Source organism: Canis lupus, chromosome 28, assembly GCF_003254725.2.
Source record: "Canis lupus dingo isolate Sandy chromosome 28, ASM325472v2, whole genome shotgun sequence".
In the NCBI taxonomy this organism is placed as follows: domain Eukaryota; kingdom Metazoa; phylum Chordata; class Mammalia; order Carnivora; family Canidae; genus Canis; species Canis lupus.
In genome coordinates, this window is record NC_064270.1 from 32,201,821 (window position 1) to 32,222,367 (window position 20,547).

General features: G+C 37.1%; 1 protein-coding gene across 11 annotated transcripts in view; it reads left to right on the forward strand.

The window, feature by feature from the left end:
• The window catches only part of PLEKHA1 (pleckstrin homology domain containing A1), a 56,346-nt gene that overhangs the window by 20,214 nt on the left and 15,585 nt on the right, over positions 1–20,547 (forward strand). For 8 of the 11 annotated variants that reach the window (XM_025467495.3, XM_025467494.3, XM_025467492.3 and 5 more), the window contains exons 3-7: positions 1,093–1,149; positions 3,730–3,775; positions 9,822–9,919; positions 16,245–16,370; positions 20,398–20,541. In XM_025467495.3, the coding sequence (XP_025323280.1) occupies positions 1,093–1,149; positions 3,730–3,775; positions 9,822–9,919; positions 16,245–16,370; positions 20,398–20,541 (471 nt within the window). The remainder of the gene's footprint in view (positions 1–1,092; positions 1,150–3,729; positions 3,776–9,821; positions 9,920–16,244; positions 16,371–20,397; positions 20,542–20,547) is intronic. The other 3 variants (XM_049103073.1, XM_049103074.1, XM_049103072.1) reach the window with 1 other exon arrangement.

Genomic DNA, 20,547 nt, shown 5'->3' on the forward strand with positions numbered 1-20,547 from the left:
AGTTAATATTGTTTTAATTTTACTTTTAAAATCTTCTATCAGTGTTTTCTTTTATATTCTTTATTATTTTTTTCCAGATATTTTTATCTGGTGTTTCTGCCTCCATCTTCCACCTCTACAGTCCGTCCAGTTTATTGTATTACAGGATATATCAAGGCACAATTTTGATTACAGAATGCCCACAAGCTTTCGCTAATGGTTCAAATTCTTAACAGTATAAGTTCTTTGCTACTTCTTTATTTAGGTCCTGTATAGTTAGGTTCTTGGTTCAAGTTCCCAAACCACCATTTTCTACTCCAACCCTATGTAGCCATTTTTCCATTGTAGTACAAAGCCTCTGGGTGTCCTCCTTGTAGCTCCTCTGCTTTCTCCACCTGGAATAGTCTCTCTTCTGCTGTTTGCGTTTCAGGTTTTTCCTTTAAAAACCAACTTAAATGCTATTCATTTCTCCACAGAGTCTTTCCTGATAGTCTGCCAGAAATGATTTTCCCTCTTCTTAATTCTTTTTTAGCTCTTCTAAGATCCAAAACCCTCCCTAGAATTGTTAAGGGAAGAATAGAAATATTTTAGTTCAAGTGTCAATGTATACATTTTCTACATATGGCTTAAAGAGTATTGGTTAATAATTATTTTGAAAAAGTGGTATCAGTGTAGATAAAATATGGCATGATTAAATACTAATGTATTTAAATGAGGGAAATCAATTTTTTGAGGGATATACTTGATAAAAATTTTTAATAGAATAATTTGTATAGTCTTTTGAATTTCTTATGATTGTATTTTTGTCTCTAAGTATTTTTTTTCCCCATTGCCTTTAGGAACAAAATCCAGTCTTGTTTTTGGTAAAGAAAAGTTTAGCTACAATGACAAAAATAGTCTTTTAGTTATAGAATGTATTATGGTGGAGCAAAATAGAGTTCGGTTTTGTTATCCACATTGTCAACTTGATTTATAAATTCTGAACTGAAAAAGTTGATTTGTAAAATATATCAAAAATTCTAATTTCTTAGCTTTATATAGTATGTGTAGAACATTCTAATGTAATATAGATTAATGTTGGATTTTAACTATATATTAATAATTTGTTTCCAGAACTTACCTTCTGGATCATCACGTGTGGGAGCCATAAAACTTACCTACATTTCAAAGGTAGTTTTTCTATATTGTTTCACATTCATGCATGAATTAAAATTCCTTGGAATGAGATTGTGAATAAAAGGAGCAGTTTCCTTTCTGTGTTATTTAGTGCTGATGATGTTTGGGTCATATCATGCTAAAAATAGAACCTGATCACTGTGTATAGGAAGTTCTTTGATAAAATTAGGAAGAATATGGTGTTAATTTACAAGATGTGGCAAATTGCAAAAGTTAACATTAACTTTTATGATTAGGAGAGACATCAAAAGGACTAAGATCAGTTAACAGCTTCTGTCTTTGGGAAATCTGGAGAAGATTTTGTCTAAGTCTGTATTTAAACTGTTACCAACTTTTAATCCCATTACCTTTGATTTTTTATGTTTTATTTTGAAGAAAATAAGAACCATCTTCATGATAAAAAAAATGGTTTCTCCCTCATTTCACATTGTTTCTATTTTCTGTTTTCTTGTTTGCTGATATTTCTGAAATTTTTGCAGTCCTATTTTCTCAAAAATTTAGATTTGATATTTTCAGGTGTTTTTCCCCCTTTATTTTATTGGGGTTTTGGAAAATGAGATAGAGATGTTGAGGAGCTAGATCAATGGTTTTTTTTTTTTTCCCAATGGGGTTTTTATACAAAGTAATGTTTGTAGATGACTTAAGTTACAAGATGTGAATAGTAACATTAAGTCATATGCATGTGCATACTGTTATGCTTATATTGGAATTTGTTAGCAAAGGTCTTCAAGAGAAGACCAGTTTACAAGTGTGCCTCTGTTTAAAGGACATTTTTATCGATAAAGTACTTTGTTTTCAGCATCGTTCTCATTGACAAAAAAAGAAAAGCAGCCCTTGCACAATAAATACTTATTTTAAGGGCAACATTTTATTATTTTTTAAAATTAAAACCATATTATTTAATTTGTAAAAGACAAGTATTGTTTAAATATACCTCAAGTGTTCCTGTAAATTAAGACATTTACTAAATGCTTCAGGGTAACCTGCTTAAAATCTTTTTTTTTTTTTTTTTTTAAAGATTTTATTCGTTTTTTTGGAGAGAGAGTGAGCATGAGCATGAGAAGGAGAGGGAGAAGCAGAGTCCCCACTGAACAGAGAGCCTGATGCCAGGCTCCATCCGAGGACCCTAGGATCATGACCTGAGCCTAACTAAGGCAGATGCTTAGCCAACTGAGCCAGCCAGGCGCCCCTAAATTCTATAGTGATTGTTATTAGGAAGCATAGAATTCTACTGTAAAATAAACTGTAGTCCCTTGTAGTCTTACTTGCCTACAATATATGTGTACTGTAATGTGAATATGCTGCCAGGTATTTTTAATATTTGATTTATTTATTCATGAGAGACAGAGAGACAGAGACATAGGCAGAGGGAGAAGCAAGGCTCCCCACAGGGAGCCCCATGTAGGACCGATACCCAGACTGGGATTCCGCTCTGAGCTGAAGGCAGAAACTGAGCCACTCAGGCATCCCACTGCCAGGCATTTTTGACTCTCAATGCAATGATGAGGAATATGCAGTTGAGAGATTGACCATGTGCTTGTATCTTTTCGATTGTTTGTTGCCTGGTCTTTTAAAAAAAAAATGGGAGCTCTTTAAAAATAAATATTAACTAAACAGGTAGGCCTGATTGGCCATCTGTTTCCCAACTCCTTTGCTCTCCTTTTAAAATATAACTTCCCTGTGCAGTTCTGTTGACTTTCATCTCTGTCCCACAGCTTTCCAAAGTTTGAATTGTACAGTTTGTACTCTACTTTAGACATGCCACTTTTTTTCCAGAATTTATTCCTGGAACAAATTCCAGTGTGACTCAGAGCTGTGAATTTGTAGTTAGGATCAGTCAGGAACCCCAGACTTAGAATTTCTTTTGAAGGTACAAAACAGATGCTACAATTATATGTTCTAACACTGAGCAGCAGGGTGGAAATAGTCATGAATGGGCTTCCAAGAGCACTACTTTATTTAAAGGGGTAACAGCAACCAGGTGCAGCCAATTGTTTCACCTTCTGAAAGGAGCCATGTGTTGCATTTAACGAAGCAACCCCATTTTCCTAAGGTATTCTAATATACAGGAAGATCCAGTGCCATTTTGGTTTCCTCATTGCAGATTAATGTCTTCTGGATTTTTGGGCTTGAGTAAATACACAGTCTCCCCTTTGCCCACATCATTTTCTCTTAAAGTTCACAGCTAATTTAGAAATAGGCAATTTGGGAAGAATTCAATTTCTGTAGAGTATTCTGAGGGTATTTTGGAAATAATGTTAAACTAAAAATTTTTCTATGTGTTATATAAAACATAATGATTTACTTTCAACTTCTTCACATTTCCTTTGAATAAATACAAGTTTGTTCAAAAAGAACATGGAAGTTTGATTTGTTTTAACATTTTGCAATTGGGAGCCGTATTCTATGTTTAATTTGCGGTTCTTTTTCAGTAGCCTTTAAAGTTTAATTTTAGATCGTGTACTAAATATGTGTTATTATTGGGAAGTCATACATGTGGAAGTTCACGCAGCATTTAAAGTTGGTTATAGGAGTGTATGAAGAAGTGAGTGACTTGTTTCTTTTTTTTGTTAGGTTAGCGATGCAACTAAGCTTAGACCAAAGGCTGAGTTCTGTTTTGGTAAGTAGCCATATTTTATACTTTCATTAACTTTGGTTAACATATTACATTATACTCTAAAAGAAAACAGTCCCTGAAAACCACACAACACAAACCTGTGGGTTAATAGATTATTCTAAGGGAAATTCCTTTGAAACCACCATCCAGGTGAAGAAATAAAACTTCTCCTCTGCTCTTGAAGCCTCTTTCCTGCATCCATCCCAGTCATAGCCACCTCCCTCTGCTCACATGTAGTCATTATCTACCATATATAGTGATCACTACCAGTGAGATTTCTAGTAATTTTTATTGTATATTAAATACAAAAATAATGGAAAGGATTTGGTTTTCAGCTGTGGGTAGTGAGAGGTTGCAGGTTAAGGGTAGAGGTAGTTGAGGGTGTCTGATCCACTTGTTCACCAGACACTTAGCGAATGTCTTGTATATGCACATTGTGCTTGGCCTGGGTGCTGCGAGTGTAACAAGAAGCAGTCATTGCCCTTAAGAGTCTCATAGGCTACTTGTCTCACAGACACAGTATCTGGCAATATCTTTGCATTTGTTACAGTCAGTAGATAAAGGAGTGTCCAATCTATTAACCACAAAGGAAGAGCTTCAGATCCTTACTGGGGAGTCAGGGAAAGCCACACTGGGTGAGGAGACACTGCATTCGGTGCATTCGATCAAGCTAAGCTTGATCATCCTCTGCCGTTGGGAAGAAAAGGAGATGGAACCACAGGGACAGAGGCATACAGAGAAGAACATGGGGTACATGGGCACCTGAGCACTGCGTGAAGCTGTGGGTATGAACAGTGACAGACCAGAAAGTAAAAGGATAGGCGGATTCCAGGTAGAGCATGTTGATAGGTGATATGTGTATGTATGTGTGTGCAAACGAGAGGTGAGAAATTAGTGTATAGAAAGCTGGTATTAGGTGAAGGAAGTGTTTTGCATGGATAGAGTTTTGATGCAGGTAAAATAGTTCAGGGGCTTCCAAACTACTAAGGGCCTGAATCTGGGTGGTGACAGTGGGGGAGAAAGGAAGGACAAACAACAGTTACAGGAAATGTGCAGGGACATGGTGACTGGATATGTGGGAAGAGAGACATTTCAGGTAGGTTCACTTCTGGTAAAGAAATGAATCAAGGAGAGCTGGATGGAGTAAAATGTTTGATTAGGAGTTTGACGTGTTGGGGAAACATCCAAATGGAAACGTTCTGGTGATAGTAATCGAGGACTGGATGGAGCCTGAAGATCAAGGATGGAGAAATTTGGAACCTGTGAAGATAGTGGGTGGTAGTTGAAGCTGGGAGAATTGATGTGCCCTCAGTATGTTAGTGGACACTAGGGATGGAAAGGACAAAATTCAGAGTGGCCTACTGACATGTTTTTACATGAAAGTAAGATACTTCTTGAGGTAGATTTGATGTTAAAGTTCCTTGGTCTCTTGCTTGTAAAGGGCAGATTTCTTCTCTAGGCATTGTGTTAGCGATAATATCTGATGGCAACATATATGTCTAGTAAGAAAATAGGATCAGAGCAGGATGTAGTGTAGCTGTTTAGTGAATCCTCTATAAGGCTTTTATCACCACTAAAAACCTAAAAAAATTATGTATTTATTAAAAATTTTAAATTTTGGTTACCAAATAGGAAAATGCCTCAGAGCCTTGTGAATGAAACGGTAATGGGGGCAGGTCAAGTAACAGTATTTTGTGTTTTAGAATGTGTGATGCATATACTCTTGACAAGTCTTTTTAATATAAATCTCCAACCTACACTTTGAAGGACTTAGGACTATATGGTAATAGATGTGATATTCAGTTATTGTAGTATTTAGAATAGTTGATTTTACTTGAAATCAAAGATTATGATTGGTTTGACAGTAGTGGTATTCTTTACTAATGGAGGGGATAAGAGAAGAGATTCACAAAATGCTTGCCTTCAGAGAGGGAGGCACAAGCCCCTAAAATGGAACCACAACTTCTATTTAGAATGGCAACATAAAGACTCTTCCACCTTTATTTCATCTTAGATTACTCAAAAACAAGTGAGAACAAGAAATACTCAAATCATCTTTGATGTAACTGGCAGACATCTGTAACCCACAGTGTATACAAGGGGAAGTGCATGGAGGTCTGTAAAATGACTTAGCAGAGTAGCAGAAGAGGCGAGTGAAGAGCTGGCCTGTCTGGGTCCTGCCCCTATCCCAACTCCAGATAGGCTTAGGTTCTGGGTGTTGCCTGGGAATGCAACAGAGAGGAGGGTCTGACAATAAGGACTACATTTAGATGTCTGTGTCAGGGGTAGTCTCTGGTCCCTGCTTCCATAGCTACCTTTCCACCATCGCAGCAAGAAATGGCATGTGTAGTATTGTTAGAAATAGAATCAGGGAGGGGCCCTTAGCCGGCTCCATTGGAGGAGCTTGTGACTCTTGATCTCAGGGTCATGAGTTCGAGTCTGATGAAGGGTATAGAGATTACTTAAGTAAATAAAAAATTTTAAAAAAAGAAATAGAGTCACTGAGGCTCTGTGCATGGGGAGAAGGAGAGGGATGAGGCATGAAACTGAAAATAGGACTAAGTGAAAATCTGCACATTGAACTCACCCTTTTCCTGTGTCCAGTCCCAGAGTACTGGGTAGCCAGGTGTAGTGGGATGAGAGTCGGCCTCCCTGGAGAAGTGCTGGGACAGGAAAGTGCTGTAGCACTTTAAATGCTGACATCTGGGTGTTTCTACTAGAGGAGTTTGCCATTTAGTGATCCAGCAGTTAGCAACTCTGCATATCTTCAGGAGAGCTTCCAATCAGTTTTTTAGTACCTTGTTGTTAAATATGAATATATAGCCCAGGATGACATGACATTTGAGGAGAGAGAACTATCAAATAGGAAATGGGACAAAAGTCAATGCAAAATTCAGAAGAAAAAGCCAAAAAATCTAAAAATAGAACAGAGACAAAGATGAGAAGAGAGAAATATTTGAGAAAATTAGAGGTTCCTTTCAGAAAGTCTACCATCTAAGAGGAGAAGACAGAGAAAGAATGGAGGGAAGAGAGAACTGACAAAGAGGTCATGTGGAAAGAGGCTTGTAACCATGTGGTTCATAATTACATTCGAACTATAAGCTAGGGTGATCCTAGGTTGTGGGATGATACTTGTTTACAGTCAGGCTAATGTTTATGCTTCGACCTTATCTATCTGATACATTCACTCTGGTGGTAAAAATTTGAAATGAAATAAAGAAGTACTCAAGTGAAAGGCAGTAGGAACACAAGCCTCTGGGATGGAGTCACTGTACACTGAAACCCCTGATGTAAAAGTGTGGTACTTACAGGTTTTGTATGGTTTTGTTTTATTCCAGTGTTCTTTCTTTATTTCTCTGTCCCTGCCTCCCTCCCAATGTTGTTAATATGCCACTTCTCAGTAATTTGCTTTACATTTTCCACAATGCTTCCTTACTTGGAAATCTCCAGGTGATGATGAAGATGGTGATCTCTTTTCTGTCCGAAGCACTGTCCTAGTTTCTTTACACTTATCACCTCCACCCCTCAAGGAACAAATGGGTTGCATCCATTTCATTGATGAAGAAAATGGGCTCAGAGGGGATTACACAGGTTTTGCAAGATAACATGCTAGTTAAGTGCATGAGCTGATCAAGTCTGAGTGACCCCAGGCTCTGATCTCCTCCTTCCCATCATATCATTATGCTTCTTTCTGGCATTTATGTATACAGTAATACAGTACATGAATTATTTGGACTGCAAGGTGTGCTAAGAATCTTTTTAAGAGTGTATTTGCCTCTCTTTCCTAAAGTCCTTGTATAAATGTTATTCATTTAAAAATAGATGTATTAGGCATTTACTTTGTGGCAGGTACAATGTAGTACCAAGTGCTTAGATTTTCAGACTCTTCAGATGATCCAGGCAGATGCCCAGAACAGCGTTGAGGGAATAAGCCATTGGGGAGGGAGAGCTCAGCCTCAGGCTCAGTTGGAACAAGATTGTGAAAGGGTACTTTGCCAGTTGTTAGAAATTAAAAATAAAAGCAGTGTGTTGACAAATATCCTACTGTGCTACTCATTTATCTTAATTTATGCATATGGCATTTATAATTTCTCTGGTGTTTTAAATTTCTTTCGTTTACAGACTAGTTATCTTATAGCACTTCCCAAGGTACTATTTGATTTCCTTGCTCAGATCCTCATCTCAATTCAGGGAATCTCTGGTTTAGTGTCTTGGTCCCCGTTTCAGTTTCAAAGTCCTGTGCATTTGAGAAATAACTTTTTTCGTTAAGGATTTCCGTTTCTCCCTTTCCTTAGTCATATTCACCTGAGTGCTAGTATGTCATTTAATATTCTGATGAAGACTTTTGGAAGTTATTTTTATAGTTCAAAAATTGCAACAGTGTAGCTGTTTTGATGCATTAGCTCCTAGAATGATATTTATGTTTTTAAAAGTAAATGCACATAAAGTATAATTAATAACCTTTATTTTTTTTTTTTTTTTTTTTTTTTTTAATTAATAACCTTTAATTTAAGTGTTGGCTGTGATAGTTTGTAGACAGCTGTATATACTGGCATGCTTTGCTTTATACAAGTAGATAGTCACTAACCAGGTATATATAAATTGCACAAAAAGTTCCAAATGTATTAAGACTTTAGATATAAAGACATAGATATAAAGGACGATGCTGAAAATATCAGGGTGTTGATTTTTGTAATCTTGAGTTGGAGAGATTTTCTAAATATATAAAAGCTCAAGTAATTATGGGAAAAGGAAAGATTGATAGAATATTTGTTTGATTAAAAGATACCATGAACAAATTGAAAAGGCAAATGACAGACTGGGAAAAGAGCTTGAAATAAAACAAACGATTAATAAAAAAGCTCTTTCAAGTCAATGCAAAATAAGAGAACAGTCAGAAGAAATATGGGTAAAGAAAATAAGGCTCACAAAACAAATTCTAATGGCCAAGAACATATAAAACTAACTTGTCTCAATAATCAAATTCACATTTAAACAAGATACGATTATTCACCAATTAAGTAGTCAGAGATTGCTGTATCTGTTGGAGTCCAGTCAGGAAAACACTCTGCCCGAGGTATTTCAGACCCTGGAGTATTTGTTACAGGGAGTTGGTTATCCGATTGTCAGAAGGCTGAAAGAGCACAGGAATCCTCAAGAAACCCAGAAATCGGAAACTGTAGAAAGCTGCCATCACCCACATGGCTGGAGAGATGAAAAGGGGAAGAGGTAGTATGACCAGAACCTAGGACTTTGGGGCCAGGATGGAGCTAGTGCAGGGTGTCCAAGGGGACAAGCCTGGAGCAGTAGCTAGAGTGTGCTGCCACTTAGGGAGGGAGAGCGGGCGGGCACCAGTAGCAGGAGCCTACGAGAAAGTGTCCTCTCCTCAACTCCCTCACACCTTCTAATTTCCCATCAGTACCTTCCATTAGCTGAACATGGCTTGGGCTGGCAGGAGGTCCTAGGAAATACTGTTTGCAGATCCCAGCTCTAAAATCACAGAGTCTGGGGCAGAAGATAAGGTCTGTTACTAGCATAAGTGTGAATGACCAGGACTGGTGTGGGGCACTGAACAAAAGCAGGCCTTTGGATACACTGTTGTTAGGAATGTAAATGGGTTCAACCTTTTGGAAAGATAAGTTGCCAAAATCTATAAAAATTTTAAAGGTGAATTCTCTTTGACCCAGCATGCCTGTGTTAAGAAATGTATCCTATCCTACTGGTAGCCCAAGTACAGAGAGATATAAGTACATGATGCTTCATTGGTATATTTTATATAATTTCTAAAATTGGAAATAATCTAAATGTCCATCATTAGGGGATTGGCTAAATGTATTGTGATATTTCCATTTAATGAAAAACATGGCCGTTAAAAATAAGAGATTTACCTGTTATTGAATGATAAAAGCATTATTACATATGATCTTGTCAAATCCAAGACAGTCAGTATTGAACCAGCATGGTTTTTCAGAAAGTAGCTGCGAACATAAATTTAGATGTAACAAATGCAAAATTTCATGTATTGTGATTTATTTTTTTCTCTCAACAGTTATGAATGCAGGGATGAGGAAATATTTCCTACAGGCTAATGATCAGCAGGATCTAGTAGAATGGGTAAATGTGTTGAACAAAGCTATAAAAATTACAGTAAGTATTTATTTTTTCTTTTTAAATTTTTAATGTCTGAAAATAATCTTTACGTTTTGAAAATATACCTGCTGAGTGTCTCCAGTGTACCAACAGTTTGCATATTCAAAGTTTGTTTAAAATGCAGGTGTTTATAACGTGAATACATTTTCTTGTACAAGGTAACTATCAGCCCTTAACACCAGCCCATAAATGCCTTTTAACCCTTATGCACCTAATAAGATATGTATTAGTATATATTATAATCACTGCATAATGTTTCTAGGGGAAAATGCATGTCGAGGATGTTTTTTTCTTCCTGAGTAGGATAAGGGGCTTCCTGCCAGCGACCCAGCTACTAGGCGTCGGCCTTCCTGTCTTCCAGGCCATGGCCTGGATTGCTGTTAGATAGGGTAGAGTTTGAAGAGAGGAGCAGGAAATGGAGGTGAGGCCATGGAAGTGAGGCACAGGGATAGGGAGTGGTTCTGAAGAGCTGTGGTGGCCCGAAGGTCCTGCCCACATGGCCCCTGGGCCCCCTCTTCCTCCTTGAGTTCAGAGCTTGCTGTCCTTGCATGCCTTTTCTGTGCTCCAGCTTCCTGCTTGCAACCTGCCTTTCTTCTTTTGGTTTTCTGATGAACAGGACTGTATATTGATTATTTGCAGTGTACCAGGCCTTGCCCTGAAGGTTTTACTGAAATTATCTAGAAAAGTGAGTTTAGAAGGATTGAGTAACTTTTCCTGGTTTCATAGCTGGTAAACTGTGGAACTGTGAGCCAAACCCAGTCTCTTTGACTCCAGGGGCTGACCCTGAAGCCCAGTGCCTTGCCACTTCCTGAAAAAAGAGCCCTTTCCTAGTGTTTTGTTCCTAAAGCAAAAACCAGACTTTTTGGAGAGAGTTTTAACTAATGATGAGAGGCAAGCAAATAGGTTCTATATCCTGGTCCTAGCTCTCCTTGCTTTTTTCCTTCTCACACACTTGCAGAGAAACACATAGACCCCTGTAGGGAGAGGGTATAGAAGGGAGTTCCTATGTGAGGTTTGTGTAAATTGAAGTGTTTTTACTAACATGCAGTTATTTACTGACCCTAAACGACTTAACTCTGGAAAGACATATGCTCTGAAAGTCAGCACATGTTAGTTACTTGATAGTTTCCATCTAAAGTGAATGATTCCATATTTATATCACAACACAATAAAGAGTTAATATAACTAAAGCTGTTCTCAGAGTCGAGTCGGAGTTTTGTCTTGCACCAGCACAGCTTGTTACCACATGACAGAAAACACCCACGCACTGCATCTGATCTGTACATGAAGCACAAGTTATTTTAGGTTTGTGCAGTTTCAGGAAAGCAATTTTTTGAACAACTGATTCAGAAGTACATATTCTTAAAAGGTCTTAACTAATTGTTTTTAACTCAGTATATATATATATTTTTTAATGTGAATTTTTCTTTAGAAAGAGTATCTAGTAACTTTGCCGAATTAATTCATTTATTACAATTTGTAATAATAAGCAGCACTAGTTTTTTAGTGCTTTAAGAGAAAAAGTAGTGAATAGTATCAGGCTTTTCGTCATTTTGGGGGTTCTTGAATTGCTGTATCTAATTTATTAATGGTGTGAAACCATCTTATACAGATGACACTGTTAAGCTCATTTAAATGCAAGAGAAACTGAGGTTGGGTAATGTTCCTGCTTTTGTGCTTTTACAACTTTATTTTACATGTTGAAATTTTTATAGTTTTTAAGCTGAATCAGTTGATATTCATGCTTTTATAACTCATGTTTTAATGATTCATGTTTAGAAGATACGAATACATAACAGATAAAGAAATCCTTAGCTAGTCAACCGAGTGAATATTGTGATGTTAAAGTGAATATAGAAGTGATAGTATTTGTTAAAAATCAAAACTAAACATTTAACTTAGAGGATAGCAGTGAGAGCATTTCCCATGTTTATGTAAGGTACATGTAGTTTTTTTCTCTAAAGAGTCTTGCCAGGGAGTGCCTGGGTGGCTCAGTCCATTGAGTGTCTAACTCCTGGTTTCAGCTCAGGTCATGATCTCAGGGTCTTAGGATGGAGCCCTCCATCACGCTCAGCGGGGAATCTGCTTGAGATTCTCTCCCTCTGTCCCTCCCTCTCTCACACTCTCTCTTTCTCAAATAGATAATCTTTATTTAAAGAGTCTTGCCATTTTTAATGTCATATGCATAAATACACATGTAAATGTATTAGGGTGTGGAATCTCTAATTTGTCATATTTTCCTATTGAAATTGCGAATGATTTACATGTACATTTCTTTGGAAAATTGAAGTTTACATTTTAGTATATGTATAATTTACATTTCTATGGAATCACTACAAATGACATTTTGGTCAATTATGTAATGGTCTGCTGAGTACAATCTGATATATAAACTTAAACCTTTAAAAATTCATAATTAGGTTTTTGCAGTATGTGGTTTCAGAACAGGGGTGCTTAGAGGGTAGTGGTAAGGGAATGATGATTATTTAACTACTTCCTGATTATAGTACCTTGTCATCTTAATGGGCTGTCCTCTGACACCATAGCCTGTGGCTTTCCTAACTTTCCTAATTTCTATGTTGATGTTTATTGGTGGCTGCCATTTAAAAAATTTTCTCCCTTATTTGAAAAGTGAGTCAGTAGTGGAGGAACCAACCCTGAAGGGAGTGTCAGTGACTAGAGTTGGGAAAATAAAATTTTAAACTATACCTTCAACTAACTATTCATTTATAGTAGTAACAGTATAAATATGGTGATCTCTGGTCCCTTATTGATTGAGGAACATCTAAGATGTATATGGTGTATTCTTAAACAGAAACCCACTATTTTTAAAAATAGTGTCTTTTCCTCACCACAAATTTTAATTTAAAAATTAATATTAGATTTTAATTAAAAATCAGTGTTTTTGAAATTGTGGCCAAAGTGCCACATTTTTTTTTTTTTTTTTTTAATTGGCAGCTGGGCACAAGTAGAATCAGTTGAATATAGGACTTTGGTCCTAACAAAATGGCAAATCTGCCACAGGTGCAAGGCCTTCTACTTTATAGTTGTGTTTTTCAGCTGGCAGGTCATGGGTAGAGCCCTCAGAAGGTCATGGGTACTCAGTAGTTTGTGTTTGAACGTTTTAGGTTTCAGTCTGAAGCCCTGTTGTAGCCCTGTCATTTTTCTCTGTTTTGTTCATCTCTTCATTCTCTATCTTTTCTCTTTCTACTATAAGAATCACAAGCAAACGCCTCCTAAAAATACATGCAGATTTGTCACAGAAAGCGGCTACAGTACAGACAGAAAGCAAGAGAGGGGGAAAGTCAGGGGCAATGAAAGCAAGCACGTCTAGTGTCTTTTGACACTTGCTGTCTGCGTGGCCAATCATTTTTCTGATTCTTATTCAATAGTTGGCTGCGTTTTGTTTTGTTTTGTTTTTAGTACTAAAAATATGCTTATTTTAATGGCTAAATTTAGACTAATATTCAGAATTTTTATGAGTATCATATTCATGGGTATTTTGCTTATATTTTTCTTGTTTGGAGGGAATATTTATAGTTTAGATTTTTTTAAATTGATATGAAATGTTAGTGTCAGATGTACAACATATTGATTAAAAAATTCTATACATTACTCAATGCTCACCACACAATTTAAATACTTTTTATTGTAAAGTACAATTCTAAGTTAATTATTGAGCTCCAGCATTGAAATTAGGCCATACTTACTAACATTTTATTATCAGGACAAATTAGAAGCAGTAGGCTTAACAGCATAGAGAAAGATTTTTAATATACCGTCATTTCTGGAAGAAAAATCAGTGTAAGCTTCAATATATTTTTAGGCTGGCATTAAAAGTTTTTCTTAGGAAATGCCTATATATTTGAGTTGACTAAACTCTCAACTTCTTAAAAGAACTAACTTCATACGGGTCACCTCTTAGCACATTTCAGCTAACACGGGTGAGATGTGAGCTAAACTCTCGGGTTTAAAATTCTCCTAATGCTCTCCCTCTTGGCTGCATTTTCTCTGTCATAATGGAAATACATGATGCTATTCATTCACAACATCATGGGCTTCCTTAGATTGTTTCTGGGTGTGTTGTGTCCTTTGTAGCCCCTTTACTCTTATGTCATTAGGCAAATCTTGCCAAGTAAAATTGTAGCCATTATCTGTTGCCTTTAAAAAGCTCTAAAATGGGGGCGCCTGGGTGATTCAATCTGTGAAGCTTCAGCCTTCGGCTCAGGTCTTGATTCTAGAGTTCTGGGATTGAGTCCCACATTGGGCTCCCAGCTCCATGGGAGCCTGCTTCTCCCTCTGTCTCTTTCCCTCTCTCTCTGTGTGTGCCTCTCATGAATAAATGAACAAACAAGCAAATCTAAAAAAAAAAATCTCTAAAATGTGCAGCCTCTTAGAAGAATTCTGGAGGCATTCTTTGGCAGGGTTTGTTTCTCTTTCCATTTCCCTCACTTTTGTCTCTGCCAGTGACCTGCCTCATAGTGTAAATTCGGCTTGGCACCTGGGGAGAAAGCCTTGTGGGGAAGCATCTCCAGGGGAGAGAGGCAAGGAAGAGAGAGGAGTTGAGGAAGTCACCCAAGAGAGACGTTGTGTATATCCATAGATTATATTTATGTGGATTAGGATCGACTACAGTCCAGCTTAGACATACATTGACATGTTTGCCCAATATTTTGTAAAGCCTTGTCTGCAGATAACATTGTCCACCTACTTTTCCCCAGACCTGGTGGAAGAGCACAAGCCTGGCAGCAGTGTTTCTCAGAATAATTTGTTAAGCACCTACCTCAGAAGCTTCTAGTGTTCCTGCTTGACTGACTTAGAATTTTGGGTATGCAGCCTGGGAATCTGAAGGTTTTTTTTTTTTTTAAGATTTTATTTATTTATTCATAGAGACAGACAGAGAGAGAGAGAGAGAGGCAGAGACACAGGCAGAGGGAGAAGCAGGCTCCATGCAACAAGCCCGGTGTGGGACTCGATCCCGGGTCTCCAGGATCACCCCGCCGGGCTGCAGGCGGCGCTAAACCGCCGCGCCACCGGGGCTGCCCGGAATCTGAAGGTTTTAATCATGTTCCTGGCTTGATACTTCATGAATGTTAAAGCTTGAGAAACCACACTGCTTTGGATTCATATTAATAAATGGTTTGGATATTTGACTGCCATGTGAACAGTGACCCTAGAACTGTGCCAGTGCCCTGTTAACAGGGATTTTAATTGTATGGCAGGCAGGTTATTTAATTTTTAATGTTTTTACATCACGACCACGGTGCTTATTGGACGTAGTTGTCATAATGCTTCTGAAACACTGCAAGATCCTCAAATGCCCTTTAGATCGGTGGAGAGAGATTAACTATTAGGCTCAACATCGCATCAGTGCTGAGCATATTTTATTACATTTTATTTCATAGCCAAAAAAACCCCCCACAAAACTGTAATTCAAAGACAGATGACATGCTATAGTCTATTGATAGAAGTACTGCTTAGCCAAGTACCTTGTTTCCGGCTTAGGCCACATAAGAAAAGCTAAAATGTATGTCAGACATTAGTGATGCCTTTGACACTTTGATTCCACTTTAGTGAGGTACTTGTGAGTGATTTATCATGGATACATGTATTGGAATTTCTTTTAAAAATCTTCAATAAGCTTTAAATTATTTTGAACATTTGGTTTCTGGTTTATGTTATGTATCTTAGTCTTTTATTCCTGCTGATTTTGGATTCATCCACTGAGTCAGTCTATCAACGTTTATTGAATACTTACTATGTTTTCACTAGTAGACTCTGTTCTGACGCCAGTAATGATGGATTTGCCATGATCCCTGTCCCTGGGGGTGCTGTAGAATCCTGGGCAGGAATGGAGGACAGGAAGAGATTAAGTCACAGAGCTGTAATACAATGTCAGGCTCTCTAATAAATAGGGGGTATGGTATAGTGGTTGAGTGTATAGGAGAGTTACACAAACTTGAATAGAACATACTATAGCCAGGATCTAAACCTACGTTTCTTCATGTCTCTGAGCCTCTGTTTTCTCACTGCTAGAGTGGAGATATGGGTCCTACACATAGGATTGATGAGAGGATTAAGTGGGAGAATGTATGAAATAGTACCCGCCCAAGTAAACACTCAGTAAATGGTAGCTGTATTGTAAAGTATTACTGAGACAGAAACATTAGTGTGAGAACTTAAAGGGGTATGGCATACATTATACAGAATTTTTATGTATGTCAGTTATTTATAAGTGGATGATGAGTTGGATATTCTGTGTTAAAAGAGGGTCTCCTAGATAATGCTTGTGGCAAAATGATTCATTTACGTATTATCTTAGGTACCAAAGCAGTCAGACTCACAGCCTCATTCTGATAACCTAAGTCGCCAGAGTGAATGTGGGAAGAAGCAAGTGTCTTATAGAACGGACATTGTTGGGGGCGTGCCCATCATTACCCCAACTCAGGTAATTCATTAGTTATTCTGCTCTATGATGGCTTACTTACTGTGTAGTGATTTTTCTGTTAAAAAATAGAACATTACTGAGTTAATATCATAGTTAATCAATTTAAAAAACTTTGTTTCTTATTTCAAACATATGTGTTTATTATGAAGCATTTGGAAATCACAGATAACACTTAGCACTTTTCATGTTTTCTCTGAGCCTTTCTTCTTTATACTTTTGCCCTTGGAAATGGAGAAACTTTGTAAACAGTTTTTTTGACTTACATCTCAAGCATTTTCCAAGTCATTAAAAATTATTCTACATCATTTTAAATGACTGTAGTCATTCTGCCACTGTGAATTTACCATAGCTTATAAATCCTTTGTTGTTGGACAGAGTTCCTTTTCCTTCTATAAATAGTATGAGTAGGAAAAACCCACTTTTCCTTCCCTACAACTCCCACATTCACATGCTACTGACATCAGAGGTGTGAGTTTTCCCCTACACCAAGCAGTTCTGCAACCCTGGCTGTGTGTCCTACAGTTTAAGTCAATTCTGACAGTCGGCCTGGATCCCACAGGTAAAGGGTCAGTCCCCTAAAACTGCCCTCCCATCCCTTCTGATGCTAGTTGAAAGTCTAGGTTGTTTACCTGTGCTTCTGACGGAAGGGCTGTGATTGGAGACAGGACGTGACCTTGTCCCCAGATTTGATTAATTTGCTAGAGTGGCTCTCAGAACAGAAGAAAACATATATTTACTGTTTACTGGTTTATTATAAAAGGATGCACATGAACATCTGGATGAAAGAGATGGGAAGGGTGTGAAGCTTTTGTCCCCTTTCTGGGACTCTCTTAAGTGTTCACCAACCCAGAAGCCCTCTGAACCCTGTACTTTTGAGATTTTTATAGAGGCTTCATCATATAGGCATGATCAACTCTGTTTCTAGCCCCTTTTTCTCTGGAGAATGGCAGGTGGGGCAGAACGTCCCAAGCTTCTAGTCCTAGCTTGGTCTTCCTGGTGACCACTCCCCATCCAGCAGCCCACCCAGAATCACTGCATTGGAACAAGAGATGCACCCAGTGCTTATCACTTAGGAATTTACAAGGGTTTTAGGTGCTATGTGCCTGGAACCAAGGGCAGAGACCAGTAAGTATATATTTTTAATTATCCATAAATCCTATGATGAACATTCTTGTAGCAAAGCTTTAGAGACATGGAGAATAGTTTTTTTAAAGAATAAAGTTCTAGAATAAAATTGCTGAATCAAAGAGTTTGCAAATATGTGTAATTTTTTTAAACCTGTTTTTCTACAACCTGACCTAGATGAGCCACACAGATAACTGGAATTTTGACTTCGTTCTATCACAAAAGTACTGATATATACTAAGTCATATCTTATTTGAATATTATGAAAAATATATAGTCATAAAAAATTTTGAATGAAATTAAAACTTTTAGATGAGCTTAAATTTCTTGTGTTGCTATTGAGTGAATGAGTTTGTAATGCAAATTGAATTACCAGTGTTGAGAAACTGGGGATCCTGAGGTAATGGATTGCTGTCACTAGCCTTGGGCACTTTCCTTATCTGTGTGCCTGTTTGGACTGAGAGGACTTTGGCACTTTATAAACCTTTTAAATCATTTTATGCACCATATTTTTCAGGTCTTCTGTCAGGGAAGGGTGGTTAGAGGCTACTGCATCTTAAGATATTAATTAAATAATTAGTGCTCCCTTTATTCTAGATAAAGGGTATATTAATGAACAAAAATCCATGTTCTAGTGGGAGCTTACATTTTTCACCAAAGTTGGATAAAAGTATAAGCTAGTATTGTGTATGTGTACTTTAAAAAAAAAAATGATTTTAACCTGTAAGACTTCTGGTTAAAATAAAACTAGACTAAGCTGCTTTTACTTGTCTTATGTCTTAGGCTGATATAAGCAGTAAGACAACTTGTCTATAGTTGTATTAATATATTATATTTGTATCTCTGGCTGTTTTAATTTTGTATAGAATTAAGATTTTGTTATGTTTTAATTTTGGTGTAGATTATTCAGTAGGTTCTAGATTCCATAGCAGCTGCCATATTAAAAAGATCCCAAAGAGTTTTTGTTACTTTTTTGATTTTGTAATATAGCTTTTTAAATTATAAAGAAGTATTTACTCATTATAAAGTCATTTAATTGCTATAGTAAGAAAATGCCAAACTCATTTGCTTGATAAATTTATTCAGTGACTATTGGATTAGCAGTTAAGTGCTGGGATTACAAAATTTAAGTACATAATTCCTGCTGTTGACCTGTCTATGTATAACAGGTTGAAAATTTCTCAAGATAAGACTTGAGTATTAGTTTTTCTCTTGAAATTTAGGAGTCATTGAAAATACATGCTTGGTTGATTTGTGAGATTCTAGATTATAACATGTTGCATGTTATAAATAAACAGAAGCCAGTCCTTGGAGGAGCATGAAAACATGAGTGTAGTTAAATCTTTTTTTTTTTTTTTTTTTTTTTTTAAAGCACTGGACTTGGCATGTTAAAAAAAAAACAAAAACCTGCAGAATTTTTAGATTCTAAGAGCAAGGAGAACATCTGCTGGCAAAGAGTTTTTAGACTTGATATTAAAACCATAGTTCATAAAAGGAAAAATTGGTAAATTAGACCTCATCAAAATTGAAAATGTTTGCTCTGAAAGACCCTGTTAAGAGGATGAAAGGAAAAGCTACACAGTGGGAGGAAATACTTGCAAACCACATATCCAATCTAGCACTTGTATGTAGAACATATAAGGAATTATCAAAACCTAGCAGTTAAAAAATAATCCAACTAGAAAATGGGCAGAATTCATGAACAGAGATTTCATCAAAAGATAAAAGATACATGTGTGGCAAAGAAGCTCTAGAAAGGCCTGTCACTGCCTTTAGTCAGTAGGGAAATGCAAATTAAGACCACACACCTCTCAGAATGACTCAGATAATTAATAACACAAATGCTGACTGCTGACAAGGATGAGAAGAAACTGCATCACTCGTACATTGCTGGTGGGAATATATAATAGTATGGCCACTCTGAAAAATAGTTATGGCAGTTTTTCATTAAACTTATGATTACTGTACAACCCAGCATATATACTCCTAGGCATTGGTCCCAGAGAAATGGAGACTTAGTTTACATATATCTATACATGAATGTTCATAGCACTTTTATTCCTAATGGGCCCAAACTGGGAACAACTCAATGCTCTTTAATAGGCAAAGTGTTAAATAGCCCATGGCCAGACCATGATTGCTACTCAGCAGTAAGAAGGGATGGACTAGTGATACAAGGAGCAGCCTGGATGAGTCTCCCGAGAATGCTGGTGATCTCAAAAGGTCACTACTGTAGGAACATTTGTATCACATTGCCTAAATGTCAAAATTATCAAGATGGAGAACAAATTAGGGATTGCCAAGGGATTGGGCATAGGGACTCTAAAGGGGTAGCCCAAGGGAGCCTCGTAATGATGAAAACTTCTGTATATTGTCGTGGTGGTGGCTTTACACAAAGCTACATGTGACAGGATTGCATAGAATGATCCATACACAGAGGCAAATGAGTGCATGTAAAACTGGTGAAATCTGAATAAGGCTGGTTGTGGGATGTTCCCGTAGTTTTGATAATGTACTGAAGTTATACAATATTTCTGTTGGGGGACCTGATTGAGAGGTACATAGGACCTCCTGTACTTTTTTTTTTTTGAAACAACTTCCTATATTAGTGAATCTATATAATAATTTCAAAACCAAAATTTAACCCTTTCTTCCCTCTACCTCACCACTCCTCACACACAAAGCACTGGTGGCAAAACAAGAGAAATAGAAATCTGTGGTTTTTCAATGATGTGAGTGTTATGGATAAGTATCTCAAATTACTTAGAAAACTCTATACCTCAAAATCTGTGTTTCTAAGTGAACTAAGATTTGATTTTAAGATTTTCTACTAGAATGACAACATAAAATACAACTGTGCTTTGAAGCTAAACAAGCAAAGAATTTATTTGCTTCATTTTAGAAAGAAGAAGTAAATGAATGTGGTGAAAGTATTGACAGAAACAATTTGAAACGGTCACAAAGCCATCTTCCCTACTTTACTCCTAAGCCACCTCCGGACAGTGCAGTCATCAAAGCTGGGTATTGTGTAAAGCAAGGAGCAGTGGTGAGT